We start from the raw sequence: 25111 nt of genomic DNA, 5'->3' as shown, positions 1-25111 counted from the left end.
ATCTGTATGGAACCACAAAAGACCCCAAATAGTGACGGCAATCTTAAGAAAGAACAAAGCTGGAGGTATCATGCTCCTTTATTTCAAACTATACTATAAATCTATCATGTTCAAAACAGTACAGTACCGGCAGAGAAAAAGACACATGCATCAACCGAACAGATTGAAAAGGCTAGAAATAAACCCATATTCACCCACATATGGTGAATTAATCTATGATAAAGAAGGAAGAATATACAACATGGAAAAGACAGTCTTCAATAAATGGTGCTGGGAAAACTGGAGAGCTACACGCAAAAGAATGAAATTGGATCACTTTCTTAAACCACATACAAAAATAAACTCGAAATGAATTAAAGACCTAATTGTGAGACCTGAAACCATAAAACCCCTAAAAGAAAACAGAGAGGTAATAAACTTCTGGACATCGGCCCCAGAAATATTTTCCTGGGTCTGTCCCCTCAGACAAGGGTAACAAAAGCAAAAAGAAATAACGGACTACATCAAATGAAAAGGCTTTTTGCACAGCAAAGGACCATCAACAAAACAAAAAGGCAACCCTATGTAATGGGAGAATATATTTACAAATTATATATCTAATAAAGGGATGATACCCAAAAAATATAAAGAATTCATACAACTAACCAAGTACCAAAGAGACAAGAAATAACAAGTGTTGGTGAGGATGCAGAGGAAGGGGAACCCTTGTGCATTGCTGATGGGAATGTAAACTGGTGCAGCCAATACGGAAAACAGTATGGAGGGTCCTCAAAAAATTAAAAATAGAAATACTATATAATCCAGTAATTCCACTACTGGGTATTTAGCCAAAGAAAACCAAACACTAACTCAAAAAGATATATGTACCCCAAGTTCATTGAAGCATAATTTATAATAGCCAAGATATGGAAGAAACCTAGTGTCCACAGATAAATGAATGGATAAAGAAGTTGGGGTGTATATACAATGGAATATTACTCAGCCATAAAGAGAATGAAACCTTGCCATCTGTTACATGCCATGGATGAACCAGAGGGTATTCTGTTAATTAAGTCAGACAGGAAAAGACAAACACCATGTGATTTCATTTACAGGTGCTATCTAAAAAAACACCCAACAAATGAATAAATAAAACATAGAAATGGACCCACGAATACAGAGAACTTGTAGATGCCAGAGAGATAGGCGTAGGGAGATGGGCAAAATGGATGGAGGGGATTAAGAGGTACAAACAGTTATAAAATAATAAGTTACAGTGATGAGAAATAAAGCATAGGGAATATAATCAATACTATTGTAATAACTTTGTACAGTGACAGCTGGTAACTACACTCACTGTGGTAAGCATTTCATAATGTACGTAATTCTTAAATCACTGTTGTATATCTGAAACTAATATTGTGTGTCAACTCTACCTCAATTAAAATTTTTATAAATATAAATAGGGACGCCTGGGTGGCTCAGTCGGGTAAGCATCTGCCTTTGGCTCAGGTCATGATCCCAGGACCCTGGGATCGAGTCCCACATCGGGTTCCTTGCTCAGCGGAGAGCCTGCTTCTCCCTCTGCCTGCTGCTCCCTTCCCCCTGCTTGTGCTCTCTCTCTCTCTCTCTGACAAATAAATAAAATCTTCCAAATAAATAAATAAAAATAAACCAGACGGGAGCAGGGGAAAGTGTGCAATTTTTTTAAAAAAGCACATTGACCCATAATACCTAGTTCTAGATTTTAAGTCGTTTTTCTCTTATCTTTCAAGGTAGACTTAAATCCTTTTTGAAACATTGCAAAATGAAACACGTGCCAGTTACCAAAGCCCATGCCTAAATCAGTCACTATTCAACCAACACAATACCTTGGGAAAAAGAATACCATACTGTATAATCTCATTTTTCCCTTGCTTACTTAGCATATACATTCCTTCAGTATTGTCTATTTTCCTGGATTAATATGAGATTTAAGTTAGGGACTATATGTGAAACACTTAGTAAACAGTCATGTTTACAGAAATATAAAGTGTTTATGTATCAAGGGAAAATAAAGAGATTGTGGGGTGATACTATTTGAAATCAAAGTTTGATCCTTCAGCGATGAGTAAAACTTCTTTAAAATTCTAATTCAGGAATTACATTCATGTTAATCACTAACAGTACTGGATATTTTAGTATCTGGCAATTCTACTGAAATTATATCCACTAATCTTAAAGTCTTTTATTGAATTCAATCAGAAGTACACAGGGTTTTTTGCAATCATAAATACAGAAATAAATGAAAAATGAATTCTCTGACATATCTGGACAACTCTGAATTTACAAAGTAAATAACAAATACTCAGTTCTCATTTTATCAAGTGACTTTGACCAACAAGTAAAAAATACGTCATTCCTGTTGATGGTTTCCTGTGGGATTCCTTGAGTATATTTTAAGTAAATAAAGAATATATTAGGCTACAAAGCAACAAGGAGATTTACAGCAGAAGCACTGATTACAATGATGAAAGTCTCCAATGGTGGAAGGAGCATTTTGCCAGAGGATGCAGATGGATGGGTTTTGGGACCTGGAACTGGACCTGGAGCTGTTAATGAGAACACACAGTCATTGACACATGTCATTTCTTATATCCAGTTTCATGCACCTACACCACGTATCCTTAATGTGTGGACATTCAAGCTGAGCTACAAACTGTCCTAAAACAGTAACCAGGAACAATGTTGAAATAAATACAGTTCATTACAGATTTCAGGCTGTATTTTCATATATATCATCAGGGTGTGCTGACATAGTTTTTATCTAGGATTCCACAGCCTTTTTAATTTCTATGTAGACAAGATACTTTCTGTTGTTGTCCAAGTTCTCTAGAATTTCTTAGCAATTTTTTGTTTTCATTTTCTGTATATACATGCAAGGTAAAGTTTGATTCTATTTTAAGACTATATTTCATATGAATATGCTAATAGTTACCAATACGTGATTCAATACAGCGGCATTTTTAAACACCAAGCCCTGCCAGCTGAAAAAAAATTAATTTAACATTTTCCCTCTGTCCATGAAACACTCATCTGGAGGAAACGCTTTCCCTTTCATCTGAACTAGTGAAGATAAACAGTGGAGTCCGTTCACGTGAGGATGATCTCTTTCACACGGCCCCTAACTGAACTACGGCTGTTTTGGTTTAGACTGCACAAGGAAGGGCTGGGAAGTATCCAAACGGGATCACCACCCAGATTTCATACATGTGGCCAAGAGAAACAGCCAATAAATTTTATGTCTTTAACTCATATTATCAATTTCCGCACCATAATTATAAACATGCAGTTGTATGTATATAGATGGGGAAAGGGACAGGCAGGTACACTCATACATTAGTTACTATAGAGCAGTGGTTCTCAAGAGAGCAGTACTGCCCCCTAACAGGCAGTTTGGAATTTGTCAGGGTATACGTATATATTTTTAAGAGTTAAATTTGTCGGGGAGTCAGTCGCTCAGTTAAGCGTCTGCCTTTGGCTCAGGTCATATGCTCAGGGTCCTGGGATCAAGCCCCGAGTTGGGCTCTCTGCTTAGCAGGGAGTCTGCTGCTCCTTCTGCCTCTGCTGCTCCCCGTGCTCATGCTCTCTCTTGTTCTCTCTCTCTTAAATAAATAAATAAAATCTTTTAAAAAAACAGTTAAATTTGTCTTTAATGAGACCATCCTTACTAAAACTGTCAGCATGTGTTGAGTGTAAGGAAATCGTGAATTATAATGTTGATCCTGAGCATTTCCTTCTTTTGTTTTGAACCTTTTCCGAAATTTTCTGGTGATTTCAGGATCTCTAAAAAATAGCATACTACTTCAGTTGTCTTGTTTTGTTTTTAATTTTTATTTAAATTCAATGAACACATAATGTATTATTGTTTTCAGAGGTAGAGGTCAGTGATTCATCAGTCTTATAAATAGCCAGTGCTCATTATATCACGTGACCTCCTTAATGTCCATCACCCAGCTACCCCATCCCCCCACCCCTCCCCTCCAGCAACCCTCAGTTTGTTTCCTATACGTAAGAGTCTCTTATGGTTTGCTGTCAGGGTATTTTTTGTAGTCACAACAGTGGGGTAGAAGTAGAGGGCTATTTGGCTCAGGTCATGATCCCAGGGTCCTCGGATCAAGCCCAGTGTTGGGCTCCCTGCTCCTCGGGAGGCCTACTTCTCCCTCTCCCTCTGCCTGCCGCTCCCCCTGCTTGTGCTCTCTCTGTCACATAAATAAAATCTTTAAAAAAAAAAAGTAGAGGGCTAGATATCGTGCAATGCTCTGGACAGTGTTTGCGCAATGAAAAACCAACCCACTTGCACACAAATTTCAAATGCACTGGCAGACATACACATAAGTTAATAACCTATTTACAATGCTTAAGGCCAGAACCTGAATCAATTTTACATGGAAACAAAATACTTTTGGGTAGTTCTAATAAACATCAGTTTCTACCTAACTTCCATTTCTTGTCTTTCATTTTCTTAAACTTGCGTAGAATAGCTTCCAGTCTTTTATTAAATCCAGTTTGTATAAGTAAATACAATCATCTGTCCATTATTTCTTGTAGTATGATGTAGGCACTTACATATTGAAATCCATAGAATTTTGTTATAAATTCTTTAGAATTAGGACATTATAATTGATATTCTTATGGGTGCAAGTAGGTCTTCTTATCTATGAATGTTATTCCAGGACACTATAAAGGCTTTACAAATATTTGTTATAAAAAGGGAGAACTGGGTTGATAGGGTTGAGAACCACTGCCCTAACCAAAACACACAGCTGAAAATGATTGCTTAAGAAATTAAGGTACTCCCACCATATACACACTAATAAGCATTTGGATACGACATTATATCCTGTATTAGGATGCCTTAAACTCTTGAAACTTTGTTCCTGTTATTGAGGAAAAATAAATTTGTCACTTCTTCTATACTGCAGATCAGACATTTATCAACTAAGGAAATGAAATACTTCTTACCAGGATTGCCAATATCTTCTTGACTTTTGTCTTCTAAAATATAAACAGATTTTGAGTTAATTATATTGTACATCTGTTTATCCAGAAGAGAAAAATCTGATTAAATGATTAAGCAAACCTGGGTATCTCTGAAAATGGGCCCGCAGGGCAGAGTACTGGGTTTAGATTTATGTGAGTGGTGAAGGAAGGGTTTAATTTTTACTCACTTGTGATCTTTGAATTTTTTTTTACCATTATATATATGTGTTTCCATTAAAAGAAAGATTAAAATTCTATTTACAAAAAAGTACTTTTTCTGCACATTGAACTAAGATTCCCAAGTACATTAACACCTACCATTTATTGAGTGCTTTCTATGTGTCAAACTTTGTGCAAATGATTTCTGTACATCATCACATTTCTTACAGTCTCAGTAGGCAGGTATAATTATCAGTATTATACAGATGTTCCTCAAAACTTGCATAAAATCACAGAGGTAATCAGTGGTAGCAATGTCTAATTTCAAAGCCTCTGCTCTCAATTACTATAAGACCTCAATTACAATGCTATACTAGCAGTGACAGACAGCTTTGGAGCCAAATACCAATTCTAGGAGCCCAGGAGAGAGGCGTATTTTCTATAACTACATCTGGTTGGAAGACAAGTGTCATATGACAGAAAGCGAACAAAATCTGTAAAGCTGAGTCCTAGTTTTCTCTTTCTAGTCTTTTACAGGTTCCTTAAGCTTTCTATATTCCATATCTTCATCTCTAAAATGGCAATAACAATACTTAAGTGGATTAAACGAGATCTTGTGTAAATGTTTTTTGACACCTTTAAAAAGCCTGCACTACACACAGCTTTCTAGGAGAGAGCACAATACAAAATATTTCCAGCCAAACCTAGTAGCCTATTTGTTAGAGGACATGGTGAGTGCAGTAGAAGACAGAACGACTGGTCTCATGCTGTAGGGTTCTCATACACACCTCTTTATGATGCTGTTCCAATTACTACAGATTCCCTCACAGGAGCTACCTTACCTTGGGAAACCTCTTGACCCATTCTGAAATAGACCCATGCAGCTGGAAGCCAACTGTTTCAGCTACATGTCAACTGTCTTTTTCTTTGCTCAGCCCAGACAGCCATAATAGCAGCCTGCTGCTCACACTGGTTTCTCAACATTTTCTCCCTCTAGCTTGCAGACTGGGGTATCAGAAGCTGAACAGCCCAGGTGTTTTCCTTTGCCCTCTTAAGACTGAGCTAACTGAACGATGATGGTAAAGGACCCAGAAACCCATGATACTTCCACCCCCAATAAAGAATTTATTACCAGGTTTTTCATCCAGTTGTACCACTTTTATTCCTAAATGAGAAAGAATTTCAGATAATAATAAAGACAACTACCATTTACTGTTATTTTAAACTACCATTCGTTTTGCCAGACTTTATCTCATTAGGACTTTAATCAGTCCTGCAAGGCAAAGTTTTCTTCATTTTACAGATTCGGAAGCAGAAGCAAAGAAAAGTGAAATAACTTATACAAAGTTACCCAGAGGAAAATGGCAGAGAACAGACTTAATGAAACTGGGTCTGTCTACACAGCCTGTGTTCATTCCCTACCCAGCTTAGCAGCTGCCTTTCAGATAACTACTGTGCCTCGAAGGAGCCAATGAGAAGACTACGCAAACACAGGTCACTGAGCTGAAGAGCTGTAGACACGCAGGATGTGTCATGAGTGTTGTTAGAGGTTCACTTCAAATTTGTGAGCAAGTAAACACGTGGCCCAACACGGCAAATCCAGGTGGATATAAAAGAGTTGCCGGACCTTCCCTCTGGGCCTGCATCTGTGAGTTAGGTGATTAACTGTGAATACGCTGTTTCTGTACGCAGCGCTGTGCTATTTCCATAGGCTGCGATGTCAGGCAAAGCTCGGCACTGTGCTATTCACTCCATAATAATAAGACACACCAAAAATTATCTTCAAAATAGTATATGAACTCAGAAGAAAGGATTTAAGCGTCAAATGGGGGCTTATACCCTGAGATTTTGTTTTTCTAGTCCTTACAGATATCCCCATAAGGTAGACATGACAAGTATTAGCCGTATTTGAAAGACAAAAATTCTGACGCAGAGAAGTATTATTACTGTCCATAGCTCTCTTGTAAATTATGTCCACTTTTTAAAAAATTTACTTCTCTTTGTCCCAGGAAAAATATTAAGTTTAGGGACCTTTTTCCTCCTCTGAAAGCATAAGTTCTGTGCCCCTTCTGAGGAACTTGACAGAAATTACTGATCAGTTTCTCTGGCCACAGAAGCTCAAGGCCCCTCGATGGCCTTGCCCTCAACAACAGCCTCACACTGCTTAAATACCTATTTAACATTTCCACGATTATATCTTACGGGTAAGTTAAATCTGCCATGGTAAAATAAAACCGGAAAACACTTGAAGAACCACAAGTCTTAGGTCATAAGTTAAGAGACGTGGGTCCTTTATTCACTTATATGATCTTGTGCAAAGTACTTAGGCTCCCCTGCATTGTCTAATGGTGACAATTATAACTATACCCCCCAAATTGGCAGCTTCCTCTCTCATATGCCAACCACTGCTTACCTGGTAGTGAAAAAGCTTCTGGAATTTTCATTCCTAAATGAGAAAGAAGTTTTCAGTGACTTACAGTTTGCTCCAGTGAGTGAGTACATCTTCCCAACTCTTATCTGACGAGCTTAAGCGATACAAGTGCCAAGGCTCCCACCACACTGTAGTTTCTGGCCTTTTATTTAAAACTTCTGGCTATGAGAACCCTCGTTGGGCAAATCCACTTCAAGCTCAGAGGAGCCTTCTGCCATGGCACCGCACTGAGTTTGTCTGTATGCCAGAAGACTGTATTTTGTTACCTGGAAATTCTAGATGCTGACTTGTTAGCCAAAGCCAAAAGTCAGCTTTCGCGTGAGGCTGAAGTTTCTACTGAGTAACTTCAGCTGTAGAGCCTAGAAGGTGCTGGCTTGCATACCTCCAGGTCCCAGCAATCTTGCCTTCAGCCATGCCCCTAACAAGCTAACTTTCCTGCTCCAGGAACACACGTACACTAGAGAAGAAAGACACTTTTTTCCTCTCTACTCTCTTCCCCAGCTAAATCTTTGTAGAATGGCTAGTAGGCAGCTATAAGGGAAATGTTAATGAATAACAGTCTCATGATAATATATTCTTTAATGCCTGAGAGAATTCTTCTCACCTCACACTTGGGCCCAGAGAGTAAAAAGAAAGCTGTCTTACCAGGTATTTGGGTGGGTTCATGGCTGGTCATACCTCGAGACAGAAATGAGTATTAGTGTTAATCAATTATCTTGCACTGTGAGTGCTCTCTTTTGTCTATACCTCCCCCCCTCTCCAACCCTAAAAAAAGGAAGAAGAAAACACTGACAACAAAAACACCTTTCAATAGCTCTTCATTCTCTGACAAAGCCCACTCCTTAGCCTGGACTTTAAGACCTTCCATGATCTGGCCCTCTCTCTCCAGTCTTATCTTTATAAGGCAGTCCCTAGTATAGCGGCTTTTAAACGGAACAGTACTGAAGACTCTGCTTGATTTAGTTCTATGGTCATTATAATTATTAGCTCTATGATTGGGCAGTCTTCTTAATCCTTCTGAGCTCCAATTCCTTATTTATGCAAAAGAAATACTTACATTGTAGGTTTGTGATGATTAAAGGAACTAAGTCATAAAAGTGCTTAGTATTCTGCATGGAACATACCAAGCCTTCAATTAGTTGGAGTCCCTTCATTCTGGCTGAACTCATTCCTCAAACTCTGTGTCTAATAATGTCCTTAGTCCTAGGAGTCAGCCCTTATGTCTCCTCCTAACCTTGTAACTAGTCTCAGAGGGTAAGGAAAAAGATCACTTACCAGGTAAGACAGTGGGTTCCTGGCTTTTCATTCCTAAAGATGAGAACAGAAATTCGTTAGTGAAAATTCCAATCAATTTGAAAATTAATTTAACCTTGTATTTATATAGCTATTTACGCTGGAAAACTAAAAGCTTTGAGAGATGGCAGGGACCAAGGTAAAAGGGGAGAACATTTAACCCAATGGAGCTTGACTGACTTAGGGTGAGAACATCTATGGCTAGTGAACCAGGCTCTCTCCTAGATTAAGCAAAACAGCTCTTCTTGAATTTTTTTTTTAAGATTCAGTCCAAAGACTCCAACCTACATTTGTCATATTTCTTAAAAACAAAATTTCTTGATTACATAATACATTATAATTACAGATAATTTGGAAAAACTCAGGAAATCATTAAAATTAATCATAATACCAGATCTCAGAGCTACTCAACCTCAATATTTTTGGTATATCTCCTTTCAATTCCTTTGCTATGTATAATATATGTACATATACATTTTTGAGCATTTTTACAGCTTTATTGAGATGTAATTGATAGACAGCACTGTGTAAGGTTAAGGTGTATAGCAAATGATGTGACTTACATATATCGTGAAATGATTACTGAAATTAACATCCAGCATCTCATACAGATATTTAAAAAAAGAAAAAAATTGCTTTTTCCTTTGTAAGAAGAACTCTCAAGATCTACTCTTTAAACAACTTTCAAATGTATCATACTGCTGTACTACTATATTCATTCTGCTATACTGTATATCTCCAGTACTTATTTCTTTTTTTTTTTTTTTTTAAAGATTTTATTTATTTATTCGACAGAGATAGAGACAGCCAGCGAGAGAGGGAACACAAGCAGGGGGAGTGGGAGAGGAAGAAGCAGGCTCATAGCGAGGAGCCTGATGTGGGGCTCGATCCCATAACGCTAGGATCACGCCCTGAGCCGAAGGCAGACGCTTAACCGCTGTGCCACCCAGGCGCCCCTCCAGTACTTATTTCTCTTATAAACGGAAGTTTGTATCTTTCGACATTTTTTTAAGATTTATTTTTTTTTTTAAAGATTTTATTTATTTATTTGACAGAGAGAGAGACAGCCAGCGAGAGGGAACACAGGCAGGGGGAGTGGGAGAGGAAGAAGCAGGCTCCCAGCAGAGGAGCCTGACGTGGGGCTCGATCCCAGGACTCCAGGATCATGCCCTGAGCTGAAGGCAGATGCTTAACGACTGAGCCACCCAGGCACCCCTAAGATTTACTTATTTTAGATAGAGAGAAAGAGCGAGTGAGCACGAGTGGGGAGAGGGACGGGGGTGGGGGAAAAGAAAGAGAAGCAGACTCCCCGCTGAGCACGGAGCCTGACGTGGGGCTTGATCTCACAACCCTTAGATCATGACCTGAGCTGAAATCAAGAGTCAGATGCCCAATCAACAGAGCCACTCAGGTGCCCCTCTTTTGAAATTTTTAAATAAATTGCTATCACAGTTCATATGCTTTTTACATCATATTTTACTTGTCACTATATTATAAGCACTTTCTCATATTTTTCAAAAATATGATTTTTAGCGGAACCTGGGTGGCACAGCATACAGTCGGCTTCTCTCCCTCTTTCTCTGCCCCTCCCCTTGCTCACATGTGTGCATGTGCTCTCTCACTCTCTCTAGAATGGATAAATATATCTTTAAAAAAATATATGATTTTTAAGTTGTTTAGTGTTTCATTATATGGATATTACTTAACAATACCCAACTGCTGGACACTAAGGTTATTTATAAATTTTGGCTACCATACACTGTAAACAATTTGTACACAAATCTTTATTTCCTTAGTACAATATCTAAATGTGTTATAACTAGTTTACAAGGTATGGACATTCTTAAGGCTAGTAATACATACCATCAAACTGTCCTTCAGAAAAGTTCCAATTTATAATCTTACCATTAATTTATGAGTGCCCTGTCCCAGCACTCTTGAGGACATTTGAGTAATATCATTACACAAAGAGACAAAAATAAAACTTGGGAATGAGCTGGACTTCGAATATACTAAATAATCGGATGGATATAGCTAATAGCATCTATTACTCAGACTGCCGGAAGCAGAAATAATTACACAAAATCATTTTAATTTAGAAAAAATAACTCCATTTTTTAATGCCCCTGCCCAATACCCTAGGTTACAAGAGTTTGTGAGTAAGTAATTTGTCACACTTTCCTCTATCCATGTAACAGCTAACAAAAAAGCAGAAAATACACTCTTTAGTATATGTGCTACCAAAGTGAGCACAGAAAATATGCTCTTTAGAACTGGTTCCTCATGTCGTGTCTCTAAATGCTCTGTCGGTCATCCCGGAGATAAAAAGGAGAGTTAGATAAGAGAGAAGGCTGCTGCGGCATCTTTATCAAGAAGGTCTATCTGTAACTCAGGAGGGCTCCGATGTATCAAACTAGTAAGCGAAAGTGGGTTCTGCCTTCTTCCCACTTTTCTTTACTGTGTCATGCTTACCTGTTTCCATCCCTAAGAGAGCTATATTGCAAATGAAAATCCCCGGAGTCTACAAAAATGTCTTACCAGGGTCTTCAAGGTTCTGGTCTTTCTCACCTAAGTTATAAGAAGAAACTTATCCGTTTTAATGATAAAACAAAATAATTGAGAATTACTATAGTTACAGCAAAATATTTTCAAATATTATAGCCAAAAAGAACCACTTGGTATGTCCAGTAAACTAAAACTACTAAATTTAAGTGTCAGCCAGGTGTTTTAGTCAAATGATAGCAACCATCAGCATATTTGACAGATGAAAAATGCGTAGCTTCTACTCTCAGCTGGCTGTGTGGTGCCACACAGGCTAATCTCAATGACAGAATACAGCGCTGTACATAGAGGCCCTCAGCCCTGTCAAGAGCAACTAGCCCTTCAGGTCCTACCAACCTTACTCCCCAGAATGTTTCTGTATTATTCAGATCTCCATACACCCAACCTTCCCATTTACAGAAATTTAAGGAAACAAAAAGTTTCCCCCAGAATAAATTCTTTTTTCCCTTACCTCTCAAGTTACACCTTCATATCTGCAAAGTACTCTTCCTTCAGCTAAGAAGTGAATTTGCTAAACAGGAAAGAGCTACTAAATACTAAATATCCATGTAAGGATTATTTGTAAAAATTCGAGCGCACTTACCAGGGTTGTAGATATAGATGGGTAGATGATGTTCTGAAATACAAACGTGCTTTCATTGCCAGTACTACGCCCAGATGGAAATAAATGTCAGGGTCAGTCTATGTTTAAATGCTTAGTAAAAAAAAATTTAAGTTGGCTTCCAAAAATAGAATAATATGAGAAATATAAAATTTCAATCTCAAAAATAAATGGGTATGGATTTTAATTACATGAAGAATTCACAGAAAAACTAGCCAGAAACATAGCTAGAAACAGACCTTCCTTCTCAAACTTTTTAACAAGGAAACCCTCAAACGGATCCACCTAAAGCATGCCTTAGCCTAAAGCCCTTTCTGGAAACTTTGGTTCAAATCTGTTGGGCTTATTTGATAATGCTCCTCGTCCTAGAATTCCTGTTTATCTACCCAAATCTTTCCCATGGTCCTCTAAGGAAGATTATTTTTGTTACCTCCTCCTATTTCTCCCTGAGGAAGGTGAGACAGACCACATTACCATTCTGTCCCCTCTGTCTCCCCCCTTCAGCCATATGCACTCTATTCTTTCCTTTTTTGGTCTCCCAAATGTTATTTCCTAAGATATCAAAATATGAAAATATGAATCTAGCAGTGTGCACAGGAATCACGTAGGAGCATTCAAAAGTCCTTAAGCTCCTACCAGGACAAGCTAGGGTGAGAGGGGCACGGTCCCTGCATCCCCAAGGCAAATGTAGTGTTTGAGAGAACAGCCACAGGCACAGCTGCGTGGAGAACAAGCAACCGAGGCTCCTGGGCCCTGCACCTGACAAGGTGGCGGTGGTGGTAGTAGTAACAGTAGCAGCAGCAGCTGCACGACTCAGCCTGACAAAAAGGATGGCTGCAGTATGACAATACGGTGGGGTGGCTCTGACCCATACCTGGCTGGGAGAGGTAACATTCCCATTACAGAGATAATATTTTAAAAGCGTATCTTACCCGTGTTCTCAACACAATTTTCAGTTTTTAGTCCTGAAACATGAAGATAAAGCTTTGTTAGTTAGACATGCTGCCCTAGTAAAGATTTCAAATTGGTCTTACAGCTACTGGTAATCTAATCTGTCAGCTTTGGTCTATCAGATCCATAATTTGGTGGGATTTGAAATGCGAAACAATTACATTTTTGTACTCACATTACAGCCATCAAACAGCAGTATGATCTTTGATAAAACATCTAATGTTTCTGGAATTCAGTTTCCTTATCTGTATCTTTTACTGGGAGTTTGCTTCAAATAACCTCCAAACGTCCATCCAAGGCTAACACTTTATGATTCTATTCTATGATTAGTTTGCAAACGTTAGGAAAAAATTTACCTGTCGGTTCAATTAATCTTCTCTTCAGATACTAAATGTCCTCAACAGAAAACCTATCCTTTTACTATGACAATTTTTTTTTTAAAGAGAGAGAGAGAGGGCGTGTGCACGCACAAGAGCAGGGGGAGGGGCAAAGGGAGAGAGAATCTTAAGCAGACTCCACGTCCAGCAAGGAGCGTAACTGGGGCTCGATCTCACACCCTGAGATCATGACCTGAGCCTAAATCAAGAGGCAGATGCTTATCCGACTGAGCCACCCAGTGCCGCTATGACAATTCCTATTCATTGGGGAAAAGAGTCTCAATCAGATCTTTAAGATCCTTGGACATATAAAGAAAGATCCTTCACATTCATATAAAGAAACAAGTTGGTCTATCCCAGAACATTGATCTTTGGTCTGGTTCCAGAACACTGATCTATATATGTAAGGAAATCCACAATTTTTAGAAAGCAAGAATATGGCATCTACCACTATATCTTTATCTGGGTCTAGGGCCTTATAAAAAAAAAATCATCAGTGCTGCAGTGACTCCTCTGAGACATGACATTCAGGGAAATCTGCCAGCCTGCCCAACAGTGGTTAAGGCAAGAACTTTGGTGGGAGGATGTTTAGATTTGGTGCCAGCATGAGCCATGGACGGCTTCCTAGAATGCCACAGAAGGCCTAGAGTCCTATGGCCCCTTCTCCATGCCTGGCTAACTCACTGATCTAATCTGGATATTCGGTTACCTGAGAATGAATCTCTCCATATAAAATGGGGGAATCCCTAAGAGGTCTGGCTTCTCTATGAGACATATGCTTTTCTGTAAGCTGCTCTCAAATCCTGTTCCACTTGTGGAGTTTGAACCAAAAATCTAGGTGACTTGGTCCAGTTTCTACTGGTCCAGGAAATGGTATGGATCCCTGAGAATCTGGATGGTGCCTTGAGGCTAACGTCAGGTATCTAGCTAAACTAGAAATTACAAAAAAAAAAAAAAAACAAAAAAAAACAACAGTCTAGAGACTAATACAAAATATTGCATTAGCAGGAGCTGAATGAGTGCAATTCTCACTCAGAGGGCTTGGCTGAGGGTGAGGTAAGGTGTGGCTAAGAAAGCTGTAGGTATAGTGGATTCAGCCAGGGGACTAGACACTGGGGGATTTTAAAGCCTTTATCTTTCATCTGTACCACAAATTAGAGGATGTTTCTCAAAGTGTGGTCTTCTAATCGCGTCCTTCAGAATCATCTGGGTGTTTACTGAAATTGCAAATTCCCTAGCCAGGACTACTGATACAGAATTTCTGGGGGCGATGCCTTGTAATCTGCATTTTAAACAAGGACTCCAAGTGATTTTTTTATGCACCAAGTTTTTGAGAGCCTTCTCAGTAGTAGAGGATGGATCTCCTTTAATGTTTAACACAGATCCATTTATTCAAGACTGCACTTCTCCTCCCTATTTGACGTGTTTTTTTTTTTTAAGATTTTATTTATTTATTTGACAGAGACAGCCAGCCAGCGAGAGAGACAACACAAGCAGGGGGAGTGGGAGAGGAAGAAGCAGGCTCCCAGCAGAGGAGCCTGATGTGGGGCTCGATCCCAGAACGCTGGATCACGCCCTGAGCCGAAGGCAGACGCTTAACGACTGAGCCACCCAGGCGCCCCAGACTTTGGATTTCATTTTCCATTAGTGTTTCAGCAGCAGAAAGTAAACTATTTTGGGTTTCTAAAGAAGTAGCAGGGTTAAAATGGATGAGACTGATACAAAAATAAACAGAAGGCAGAAATATAATATATGGGGAATGAAAGAAGAGAATATAACCACAGATTTGGTAGGTGTAAAAAAACCATGAGATTACTAGGACTAGCTTTAGATCAATGAATTTGAAATATAAGACAATTGCCTAGAATAATAGACTTTACCAAGAATAACTCAAGAATAAAAGAAAACTCGAATGACGTCATAACCATTGAATAGCTTAAATTATTTCCACAAAGAAATTACCAAGATAATTTGGTTTTTACAGAGTACTAAAGAGAAGGTAGCTGCACAGAGAGGTCCAGAGATCTTCAAAGGGTTTCTCTCAAGTATTGAACAAAATACTGATCAATTCACACATGTAAGGAAACTACGTCAGGCAGGAAAAAAAACCCACAGGAAGAAGAGAAGTGCCTAATCCCACCAGTCACACTGCAAAACCTTTTAAGTTGCCACTTTAGCAGTGAACTGTATAGTAAGACGACTCAGAAAGTCCAGACAAGAGTAAATAAAGCCTTCTCAGGAGTTCCCCATCTCTTTCAGATCCTAAGAAATTACAGACGCCTGGGACCAAACTCATAGCGGGTTGGAATTTCCAGCAACAAGACTATGGCAGTATTTGTTGATCACTGGGTTTCTGCACACAAGCACTTCCTCCCTTTGCAGGGCTGCTACGGTTAGCCTGTCACTGGGACCGAGACAGACTGTCTCACTGAAAGAAAAGTCATGACTCTTCAACCCCCTATCTTATCATGCAACGGATTCTCTCTGAACTTAAGTCCCATAGGTAGGATAAAACCCAAAAGTTTTCATCCCATTGAAATTTTACTTCCAATTAAGAGCCAAACCTGGCTGCTAAGGCCTTAACCACTTTCACAAACGGGTGCCTGTCCATCTTTCAGACCTGCAGTTTCCAAACAGTGGCAGAAAATCACAGGGCTACCGAGGGGTATTTTAAAATTTTAGGACAAACACAGATGTACTTGGTATCTGTCTGACATAGCATGAACTATTAGTTTGAAGTAGAATGCAGTTTCAAAGTTATACCATGTTACGTTTGGTTTGATGACGTCACACATTTGCAAGGCTGGGTTTTCAGCAATTGTGATAAAAAAGCAAGCATATGTGAAAATCAATGTAGATCAGCAAATAAGATGGTATCTAATATGATTTCAAGGTCTGAGAAGCTGTGCAGTGTCCAACAGGCATATATATCCCACTAGCTAGTTGTTGTGGCTAAGAATGAAATAATATTTTTTTAAAAGTTTGTGTATTATTTTTTCAGTTACTAAGATGTACATAATACTTAGATAAACAATACTTATTGAGTCGTCTGACTTTACTTAATAAATGGAACTTTTAGGTATTTCTTTTAGCCTATGGGCACTGTGAAAACAATTATGACAACACTAGGGACAAGAAAATCTGACAACTTCTGCATTAGCCACCACAAAACCTTACTTACTACTTTATCCAAACTACTGGCTCAATGGGGGCCCTACCTACAAGACTTCACACCTGAAAAGACAGCACACTTCTCTAATAAAACAGCCTGCCCCCAGGTTAGGCCAATCCAATGGAATGCTGCATCCATCCACTGTAATAATCATCTGTTCATTGCCTTGGATGCTCTTCAAATGGTGATCCTGGCAGGGATCCAGGCACCACCTTGGGACTGACCGAAATCTACCAGTGCCAACACTAATGCTCTAAGGCTGTATGATCAGGACACTGAGACCCTCAGAAGTGGATTACTAAAGATAAAACCATATGCAGTCCCTGTCTACAGAAACAAACACAGCAAACACAACTCATGAAGTCAATCTTTATGCTACACACATACATGTGCATTCAGTGAATGCATATAAAGAAAGGCAACTGGCAAAACAAATCAAGCATGTGTGGCTATGGTCTCTACTATAGCTTCTGGCTCTATAAGCAAAGGATTAGGACTTCCAATAAAAAATTCTATCAGTCTCCCCAATAAAGATCTCTACAGGGCTGACTGGTCTGGCTGTTTTCAGCTATTTATAAGTTGCATACAACCATGCTAACCTATCTTGGCTGAGTTCCCAAGCACCAAGGAATTAGGTGTTAAAGAATGAAGTGAATTGGAGGAATAGTATACTCTCCTCCCTTTTGTGTAGGTGTGCTTGTTCTGACCTCAGTGGATGGACATTTATATAAAACCTGCTTCTACTTCAGTAAATGAATATATATTTCATATGACCTCAGCAAACAAATAGACCATACTGATTAGATCAAAAGCACCAGTATATGAAACTGTAGGCTGACTTTGCTTCCAGTAGCTAGTCTCCTTTGCCAGCGAGGTCACTGTGGAACTGATCATTATGGAAAAAGGACAGCCAATCTGGATCATCCCCAAGAGGAAGTGACAACACGTAATGGGTTGGGATTATGGGAGGTGGCTTCTGACACGGTTCCCAATGACCCTGCCTCCTGGTATTCACACCCTTCCGTAATCCTCTCCTTGAGTGTGGACTGAACCAGTGACTCGCTTCTAGCAAACAGAATACAGCCCAGGTGATGAGAGGTTACTTCCGTGATTAGGCTGCAAAAGACTATGACTTATTGGCACTCTTCCTTGCTCTCTCTCTTGCTTACTCTGATGAAGCAAGCTGCCATGTTGTGAGATACTTTATGGAGAGGTCTATGTGGCTTGGAATAAGGGAGGCCTCTGGTCAACAGCTCATGAAGAACTGAGGCCTTAGTCAACAAACTACAAGGAACCCAATCCTACCAACAATCATGTGAGTGAGCTGGGAAGATCTTTCCCAGTCAAGTCGTATGATAACTGCAGCCTCATGAGACAGCAAGATCCAAAAAGATGCAGCTAATCAGCTGAAAGGCCTTAAGAGACTGAGGTTTCCCAGAAGAAGAAATTCTGTCTGTAGACAGTAGCTTCAGCTCATGCCCAAAAGTTCCAGCCTGCCCTTCCTGACAGCCTGACCTACAGATTTCAGACTTGCCTTGCTAGCCCCCACAATCACATAAGCCAATTCCTTGTAGTTAGTGATTTAATATATATTTCCTATATATTTTCTACTGATTCTGATTCTCTGGTTGAACCCTCACTGGTTCATAGGGATGAACAAGTCTGGTGGATGAAAGTCTGGAGGAAGTTGGTGGTGAAGAGCTCTCGCTTTTGCTATAAATACAGATAAACAGTCTGAGCAGCCTTCCAAATTGTTGACTCATACTGTGAATTTCTCCTGGTGATGAATATGTCACATCCTATCTGGCCTACTTCCATGAGATCTTATTGACGTCCCAGTCCCAGCCAATCTCAGACAATAGCACCAAAACTTCACTCCTCCCAGGGAAGGCTAAAAAAGAGGGTCTAATTAGAACCAGTGAAGATACTTATTTTAAATGAGCCCTCAAGGGCTAGGTGTGGATTTATAAAAACTAAATTGCCGATGGCCCTTAAGGTTTATCTTCTTTTTCCCTTTTGATGGCTTAACAGAGAGCTGGCTCAACAGGTCTGAGTAAGATGAACAAAATAGACTAATAGCAGTCACTGGAGTCCAGGGGCTCCTCCTTTCTAACAGGGCCACTTTTCCAGCCAGAGAATCTTGATATTCCCTGCCCCATGACTGCTAATATGTAGAACATATTTACATATATACAGCCTTGCCCCTCCCTATAGAAACACTGGCCAAGATGCCAGATGATCCATGCCCAGCCTGTTTAGTAAAGTGATGAGAGTTCAGAGTATGATGTACACTCTACTATTTCTCTAAGTATTCTTCCAATAAAACCTTATATCTGCACTATAAGATACAGAAAATTCTAAAGCTACGGTTTCCTACCAGGTATTATAATTCACCTGTAGTCTTCCCAATCCAGGTACTGCTGTCCAAATGGGGTCTTTTTTTAAAAGTAAGGAATGTAGCCTGATTACACCACTGACATTCCACCTTTAATCAAGTTTTCTAGGAAAGCAGTACAGCAGAAAGTTAACCTGCAGTAATTTCCCCATGAGGAAGGAGAAAGGGGTTGTTTTTTTTTTTGTTTTTTTTTTTTTGCCATTTATTCACAGTTCACTTACATATTCTTGGATTAATACCAAGATTAGTTTTTTGACCACCAGGAAATTGTATTATCTAATGGGACACTGATGTTTTCTCCAATTCCTAAACAAATGACCTATTTTTTTTAGATAAAAATTTACTGTGGGTCTTACAAAAACTAGTTATCTTGGAAATTATAGCAAGTTTAAAACAACACAGGACTGTGTTAGCACTAAAGTTGGTGTAATTTTTTTTATCCCTTTTAGAAACAACTGTTTTTTTTAAATTCAGAGTTATATTCAGTCACAATGGAACAAGGTTCTGATTATATCCTCCCAGAGTGAGTTTTTAAAACCCTGTCTATTATCCTTCATAGTGTTGAAAAAGGCCTAGCTGTAATTACTTTAGTGTTTTTGCCCCTGAGATCCCAATAGTTGTCTCTAGATGGCAGCAGAGGACATTGGTTAGATAATAGTCTGGCATTAAATCAACACAGTCAGTTGCAGTGGCCTTTGTCAGAGCTCCCCAAATAGTGCATGTGAGCCTCCACAAAGGTCTCCCCTTGTGGCTGGTTTGAACATTAATTTGCTGTGACAGCCTCTACTGACCTTGTGGGCATACCCACAGCAGTGTGCCTATTCCTCTCCTCCCTTCCTCGCATGAGCTCACACTACACTTCCCCATGCAGACCTGAGCCCTGGCTCATTCTCAATCAACCCAATGGCTCCACCCCTTTTGTTCATTATAATCCCACTCACAAACAACTCTGCGCGTTTCACTGCCCACCTTTTGTCCATCAACCAATGACTGATTTGGCCTGTACCTACTGCAGCCAGGGTTCCTGTATAACCAGTGCCTCCACAAATGGCATTTGGCTGAATGCATCAGGAGCACCAAAGTGGAATCCTTCTGTCAGCCCAGCTTCAACTAGGTTTCTGGCTGTGATGTGCTAGTTTCATTGACTAGGTTCTGGGGTGGGTGATGGGGTCCTGATTTGTACTGTTCAATGATTTCCATGGTAAAGCTCTCAACCATGGCCAATCTCAAGCTACTGTGATGTACGAGGAACTGGGAAGAGATGCGTGCCCACGGTCAGCTTCCACGAGCCAGTATGAGCCAGCTCTAACTGGCTTGGGTTCGGTCAGGTCCACTATATGGTTGGTGAGGGGAACGGGAATGTCTCCTCTCAATACAAATGTACTCGCTGCAGGTTTCATTTGCTCTCTCAAAGTGAATAGTTAGTTTCATTCACTTGCAACTCAGGTCTGGGACTAGGGTGAGGCAAATGAGGTGCCTATGATAGTGCAAAATTTAAAGAGGCACTCACTCTTAGAATCATGCAAGTTTGCAGATGGTACAAGTGATGACCCTAAGAGTAAGGACCTTCCTTAAATTTTGTGCCCCAGGCATCTCAATGGCCAGTACTCTTCTGCCATTAAATCATAAGTGGATCAGCCCATGTCCCAGGCATGGTGTCTCGTCAGCACTTTCCTACCTGTTCTTTCTAATCTCATAGTGCCTTGGCCACAATGAGTCAAGGTCTAAAAGTCTATCCCACTTCTGAGGCCTGCAACACTCACTCTGCTCGATCAGCCGCCCTGGTTTTGGGTTCAGCTAAACAGTCACACTCGTAAGACCCAAAAAGGTTCTCCTCTCACTAGTTTACTAAGTTTTGCAGAAGAAGGCAAGGCAAAAAACACAGCACGCTATTTAGCAGCGGGCAGCATCAGATACAGCCCTTCAACGCAAGTCCTCACAGCAATCCAGGCCTGTTCTTTCGCTCCCGAAATGATACCTCGGGTACAAGGAAACAAGTTTACACAGGTGGGTGTAGGAACCATCCTAGCTCAGTAGCCTCATGCCACACAAAGACATTTCTCTTATGCCAGTCCATGAGTGTAGTTTCAGGACCCAGCAAGAAAAACCCCTGCGTATGTCACACCACGTTCAGGAACGTCCAAAGCTATGGCTTCCCCCAAGTATTTATGGTTTATTCACAACCCTCCCAGCTCAGATGCATTCTACCAATCAAGGGCTATGTTTACCATTAGGAAGTATTCTATGGTTACACAGCTGTCATTTCACCTTCAGTAGATTACAGACAAACAGTGTTAGAAAATCAATCAGAGGCCATTTTCATAGGAGGAAGGAGAAAGGGTTTTATTAACTTTTCACTAATAGACAACAAGCCACAACATCATAAAATTTCAGAATGTTGCGGATAAGGAAAAATTCTAAAACCACCCAAAGAGAAAAAATTAGGTTTCATTCAAAGTTTTAGTAATTGGAATGGCTTCACACTTTTCAACCGCAGCACCAGAAACCAGAAGACAATGGAGGAATATCTCCAAAATTCCAAGGAAACTGATTTCCAAAACAGAAATACGGATCTCTGCAAACTGTTATTCAAGCTTACAGGTAGATTTTTCAGACATGAAAAGTCTTAAAAATTTCCCTCAATGTTCTTTTTCTCAGAAAACTTTTAGAGAACACATACCCCTGCCAAACAGAGGTAATTCAAGAAAGAGGAGAAAATCCAAGAAATAGGGCATTCTCCTCACAGGGGAGAAATAAAAGAAAGTCTCTACAGTTGTGAGTAGAGATTTTAGGATATTCAGCAGGCCTAAAGAGTACATCACAGAGTTTGATGGTGGGAACCCAGAAGGAGTATATTCGAAAAAGGAGAGCGAGCGAGAGAGAGAGAATCTGGTATGTTTGTACTAAGTGGAGATTTATATTTCTAAGGATTTGGAGGTGAATTATTGATGGGATATAAAAAACTAAGGAAACAAAAAATCATACAACTAATAACCCTGGGGTAAAAAAGGTATTTGTAAAGGTACCAGTCCTGGGGTGCCTGGGTGGCTCAGCCAGTTAAGCACCTGCCTTTGGCTCCGGTCATGATCTCAGGGTCCTGGGATGGAGCCCACATCGGGCTCCCTGCTCAGTGGGGAGTCTGCTTCTCCCTCTGCCTCTGCCCCTTCCCCCTGCTCATGCTCTCTCTCTCAAATATAAAAATAAATTCTTAAAAAAATAAAAAATAAATAAAAAGGTACCAGTCTTTATTACACTGGGAGATTGGGAAGGGGGAAATGCACAAACACTGAGGAGGAGCGAAGGGTGGTGGTTGTCAGATACATTTGGTGTGCTGACATGACAGCTATTTCTAACTCCCTTCCCCTTGCCTCCCTACACTGGACAGGCTGGAAAAGCTAACTGCCTCCTTTCCAAGCTTTTCTTCAAGTTATGGATTATCAAGTAGCTGTTCTGGTCAATGATATGTAATCAGAAATCTACTAGCAGTTTCTGGGAAAGCTTTTACTTTCCTGATTAAATAGGCAGATTTAGCTGCCACCCCACTTCCCCTTCTTTTTGTCTTGAACATGGATTGATGTCTACAGCTACAAAAGTCACACTGCAAACATGGATCAATAAACCCCACAGGCTAAGACTGGTGGAACAGAAAGATAAGAGAGTCGGAGTTACTGATGATGTAACTGATGAGCTTTAAAAATTTTAAAATCAAGAAATAACATGCTGAAGCATATTATTAAAAACTTTCGCTGAGGGGCAGCTGGGTGGCTCAGTTAAGGTTAGGCGTCTGCCTTCGGCTCAGGTCATGATCGCAGGGTCCTGGGATCGAGGCCCACGTGCGGCTCCCTGCTCAGCGGGGAGTCGGCTTCTCGCTCTCCTCTACCTCTCACCTTGCTTGTGCTCTCACTCTCAAATAAATAAAATCTTAAAAAAAAAACAACAAACTTTAGCTGGAAAATTAAAAATGAATGCCACTGAATGAAACCTGGGGATAGGGAACAGTGGGGCAGGGAGTTACTATTTTTCATTGTAAGCCTTATAGGTAGGGTTACGGGCCAGGTACTTCTCTGTTGTGGGGGGCTGTTCTACACACTTTGTTTAGCAGTGTCCTTGGCCCCTACCCATTAGATGCTACTAGTAGCACCTAGGGATGACTGTGACTGTTAAAAATTCCAGTTAATATCAAATGACCCTGCAGGGCAAAATTGCCCCGGTTGAGAGAACCACTGTCTTATAGCATTTTATTTCTTTAACTTTCCAGGATGCTATAAATGTATTATTTTGATAAAATTAAATTACAGGGGGAAAAAAACCTATTGATATGAAAGGTGCTAGACACCATCCATGTCATTTCTCCTTTCAAACACCTGTCAGTTTCTTTCCTGACCTTTCTCTGGGCCTAAGAATCCCACTCCTTCCCTCCCAGACAAGCACAGACAGAACAGAGACACTTACCACCTAGAAACGCACACTCATAATGGCTGCAGGTCTTGTTTGTGCTTTGAAGGATAAGGTTATTGCTGGCCCCATCCTGCGACACATTAAAAATCTCATTCAGAGGTATTAAAATAATCCTTTCACTTTCTTTATCAAAAAACTGTTCAATGGCGACTCCAAAGCACGTGTGGATGGTTAACAAAATGTGCTGGTCATTAGCAGCTTGAGGTTTGGCTGAATACGCCAAGACGAAATGGCCAAATCTGGCTTGGTTTAGCCCTCCAAATGTAAATGAGACATTCTGGCTTATACTATACACCACAGTTTTGTAACTGTCCTCACAAGGTCTTCTCAGCAACTGCAGGGCTTTTGTCAGATAAAAATGAAAAGCTTTGAACTGGAAGTCATAGACATAATCTTTCCGAGACAGGCCGGCCGTCTTCACAGCTTCACTGAACATATGGTAAAAGGGAGTCTGCGCTTGACCTTCAGACACATATGCCATCAGCGCTATTCCATGGTTATCTTTAAAGCTCTCAGGGACAACGATGCGAGTCTTCCGGGCTTCCCATTTGGTTTCTGCACTTTTCCACACATCCTTCAAGAGCTGATGGCTTGCTTTCTCCTCCTTGAGCAATTGGGGCACATATTTGACTTCCATTCTGCCCGCGCACTTTTGGTACTCGTCATCAAATGCATTATCTGCCATGTCTAACATTTCACCCTTCACCTTCAAAAGAAAAGGAAAGGGAAATTAATACTCTTGAAATGAGATATTTGGTGTACATCTATTTCTCTCCCTTACTGCCCCTACCCTCTCATGCCGTCTAGAATAGAATCTCTCCTTTGCTTAGAACCAACTTTGGACATGATTTTTATGTGGGAAGTATATTCCACTGTTACTGATAACTTTTCTCAGCTGTGATCTCTTTGTATGAAACAGTAAATGTTAGCAATGAGAAGTCTGGGAACGATTATGCCTATAATTCATTCATCTGAACCTTACGGTGCAAAGAAAAGTGTGAAACTGAAGAAATGGGTGACAGTCCTGGCTTTGAACAACATTCTTAGCTAGATTTTCTCAACCCCTTAAGACTGCCAAATGACTCTGAAATATCGTGTATGAAATACCGTACATGATAAATACATAATGGTAAATATTATTCATTTTCCTTTAAGGATTCCCCCTCCCTTGTCCACGTGGTTTGGGTAGAACTGATTCTGCACCTTTGCTCCAATGATAAGCAACAATGCAGAGGCTGGCTTTCTTTCTTTCTTTCTTTCTTTCTTTCTTTCTTTCTTTCTCTCTTTCTTTCTCTTTTTTCTCTTTTCTCTTCTTTCTTTTTTTTGAGAGAGAGAGGACACGCATGGGCGAGAGAGCATATGAGCAGGCAGGGTGGGGAGGGGCACAGGGAGAGGCAGAAAGAGAGTCTTAAGCAGGGTCCACACTCTGCAGCATGGAACCCCATGCGGGGCTCAATCTCACAACCCTGAGATTATGACCTGAGCGGAAATCAAGAATCAGATGCTTACTACTGGGTATTTTTTTTATAATAATTTTTTATTATGTTATGTTAGTCGCCATACAGTACATCCCAAGTTTTTGATGTGAAGTTCCATGATTGATTACTTGCGTATAACACCCAGTGCACCACGCAATACGTCCCCTCATTAATACCCATCACCAGCCTATCCCAATCCCCCACCCCTCTCCCCTCCAAAGCCCTCAGTTTGT

General features: G+C 40.2%; 1 protein-coding gene across 6 annotated transcripts in view; it reads right to left on the bottom strand.

The window, feature by feature from the left end:
- Positions 1 to 2191: 2191 nt before the first annotated feature.
- Positions 2192 to 25111, bottom strand: part of ART3 (ADP-ribosyltransferase 3 (inactive)) — a 144426-nt gene continuing 121506 nt past the window's right edge. For 3 of the 6 annotated variants that reach the window (XM_026509934.4, XM_044388166.3, XM_044388169.3), the window contains exons 3-12: positions 23395 to 24106; positions 12980 to 13012; positions 12030 to 12062; positions 11423 to 11452; positions 8867 to 8899; positions 8237 to 8269; positions 7574 to 7606; positions 6293 to 6325; positions 4984 to 5016; positions 2192 to 2570 (exon numbers count right to left, since the gene is read on the bottom strand). In XM_026509934.4, the coding sequence (XP_026365719.3) occupies positions 2443 to 2570; positions 4984 to 5016; positions 6293 to 6325; positions 7574 to 7606; positions 8237 to 8269; positions 8867 to 8899; positions 11423 to 11452; positions 12030 to 12062; positions 12980 to 13012; positions 23395 to 24106 (1101 nt within the window). In that variant the 3' untranslated portion in view covers positions 2192 to 2442. The remainder of the gene's footprint in view (positions 2571 to 4983; positions 5017 to 6292; positions 6326 to 7573; positions 7607 to 8236; positions 8270 to 8866; positions 8900 to 11422; positions 11453 to 12029; positions 12063 to 12979; positions 13013 to 23394; positions 24107 to 25111) is intronic. The other 3 variants (XM_048212024.2, XM_057309763.1, XM_057309764.1) reach the window with 2 other exon arrangements.

The sequence above is a fragment of the Ursus arctos genome, unplaced genomic scaffold (genome assembly GCF_023065955.2).
Source record: "Ursus arctos isolate Adak ecotype North America unplaced genomic scaffold, UrsArc2.0 scaffold_9, whole genome shotgun sequence".
In the NCBI taxonomy this organism is placed as follows: Eukaryota; Metazoa; Chordata; class Mammalia; order Carnivora; family Ursidae; genus Ursus; species Ursus arctos.
This window is presented reverse-complemented; position numbering and strand designations above follow the sequence as displayed.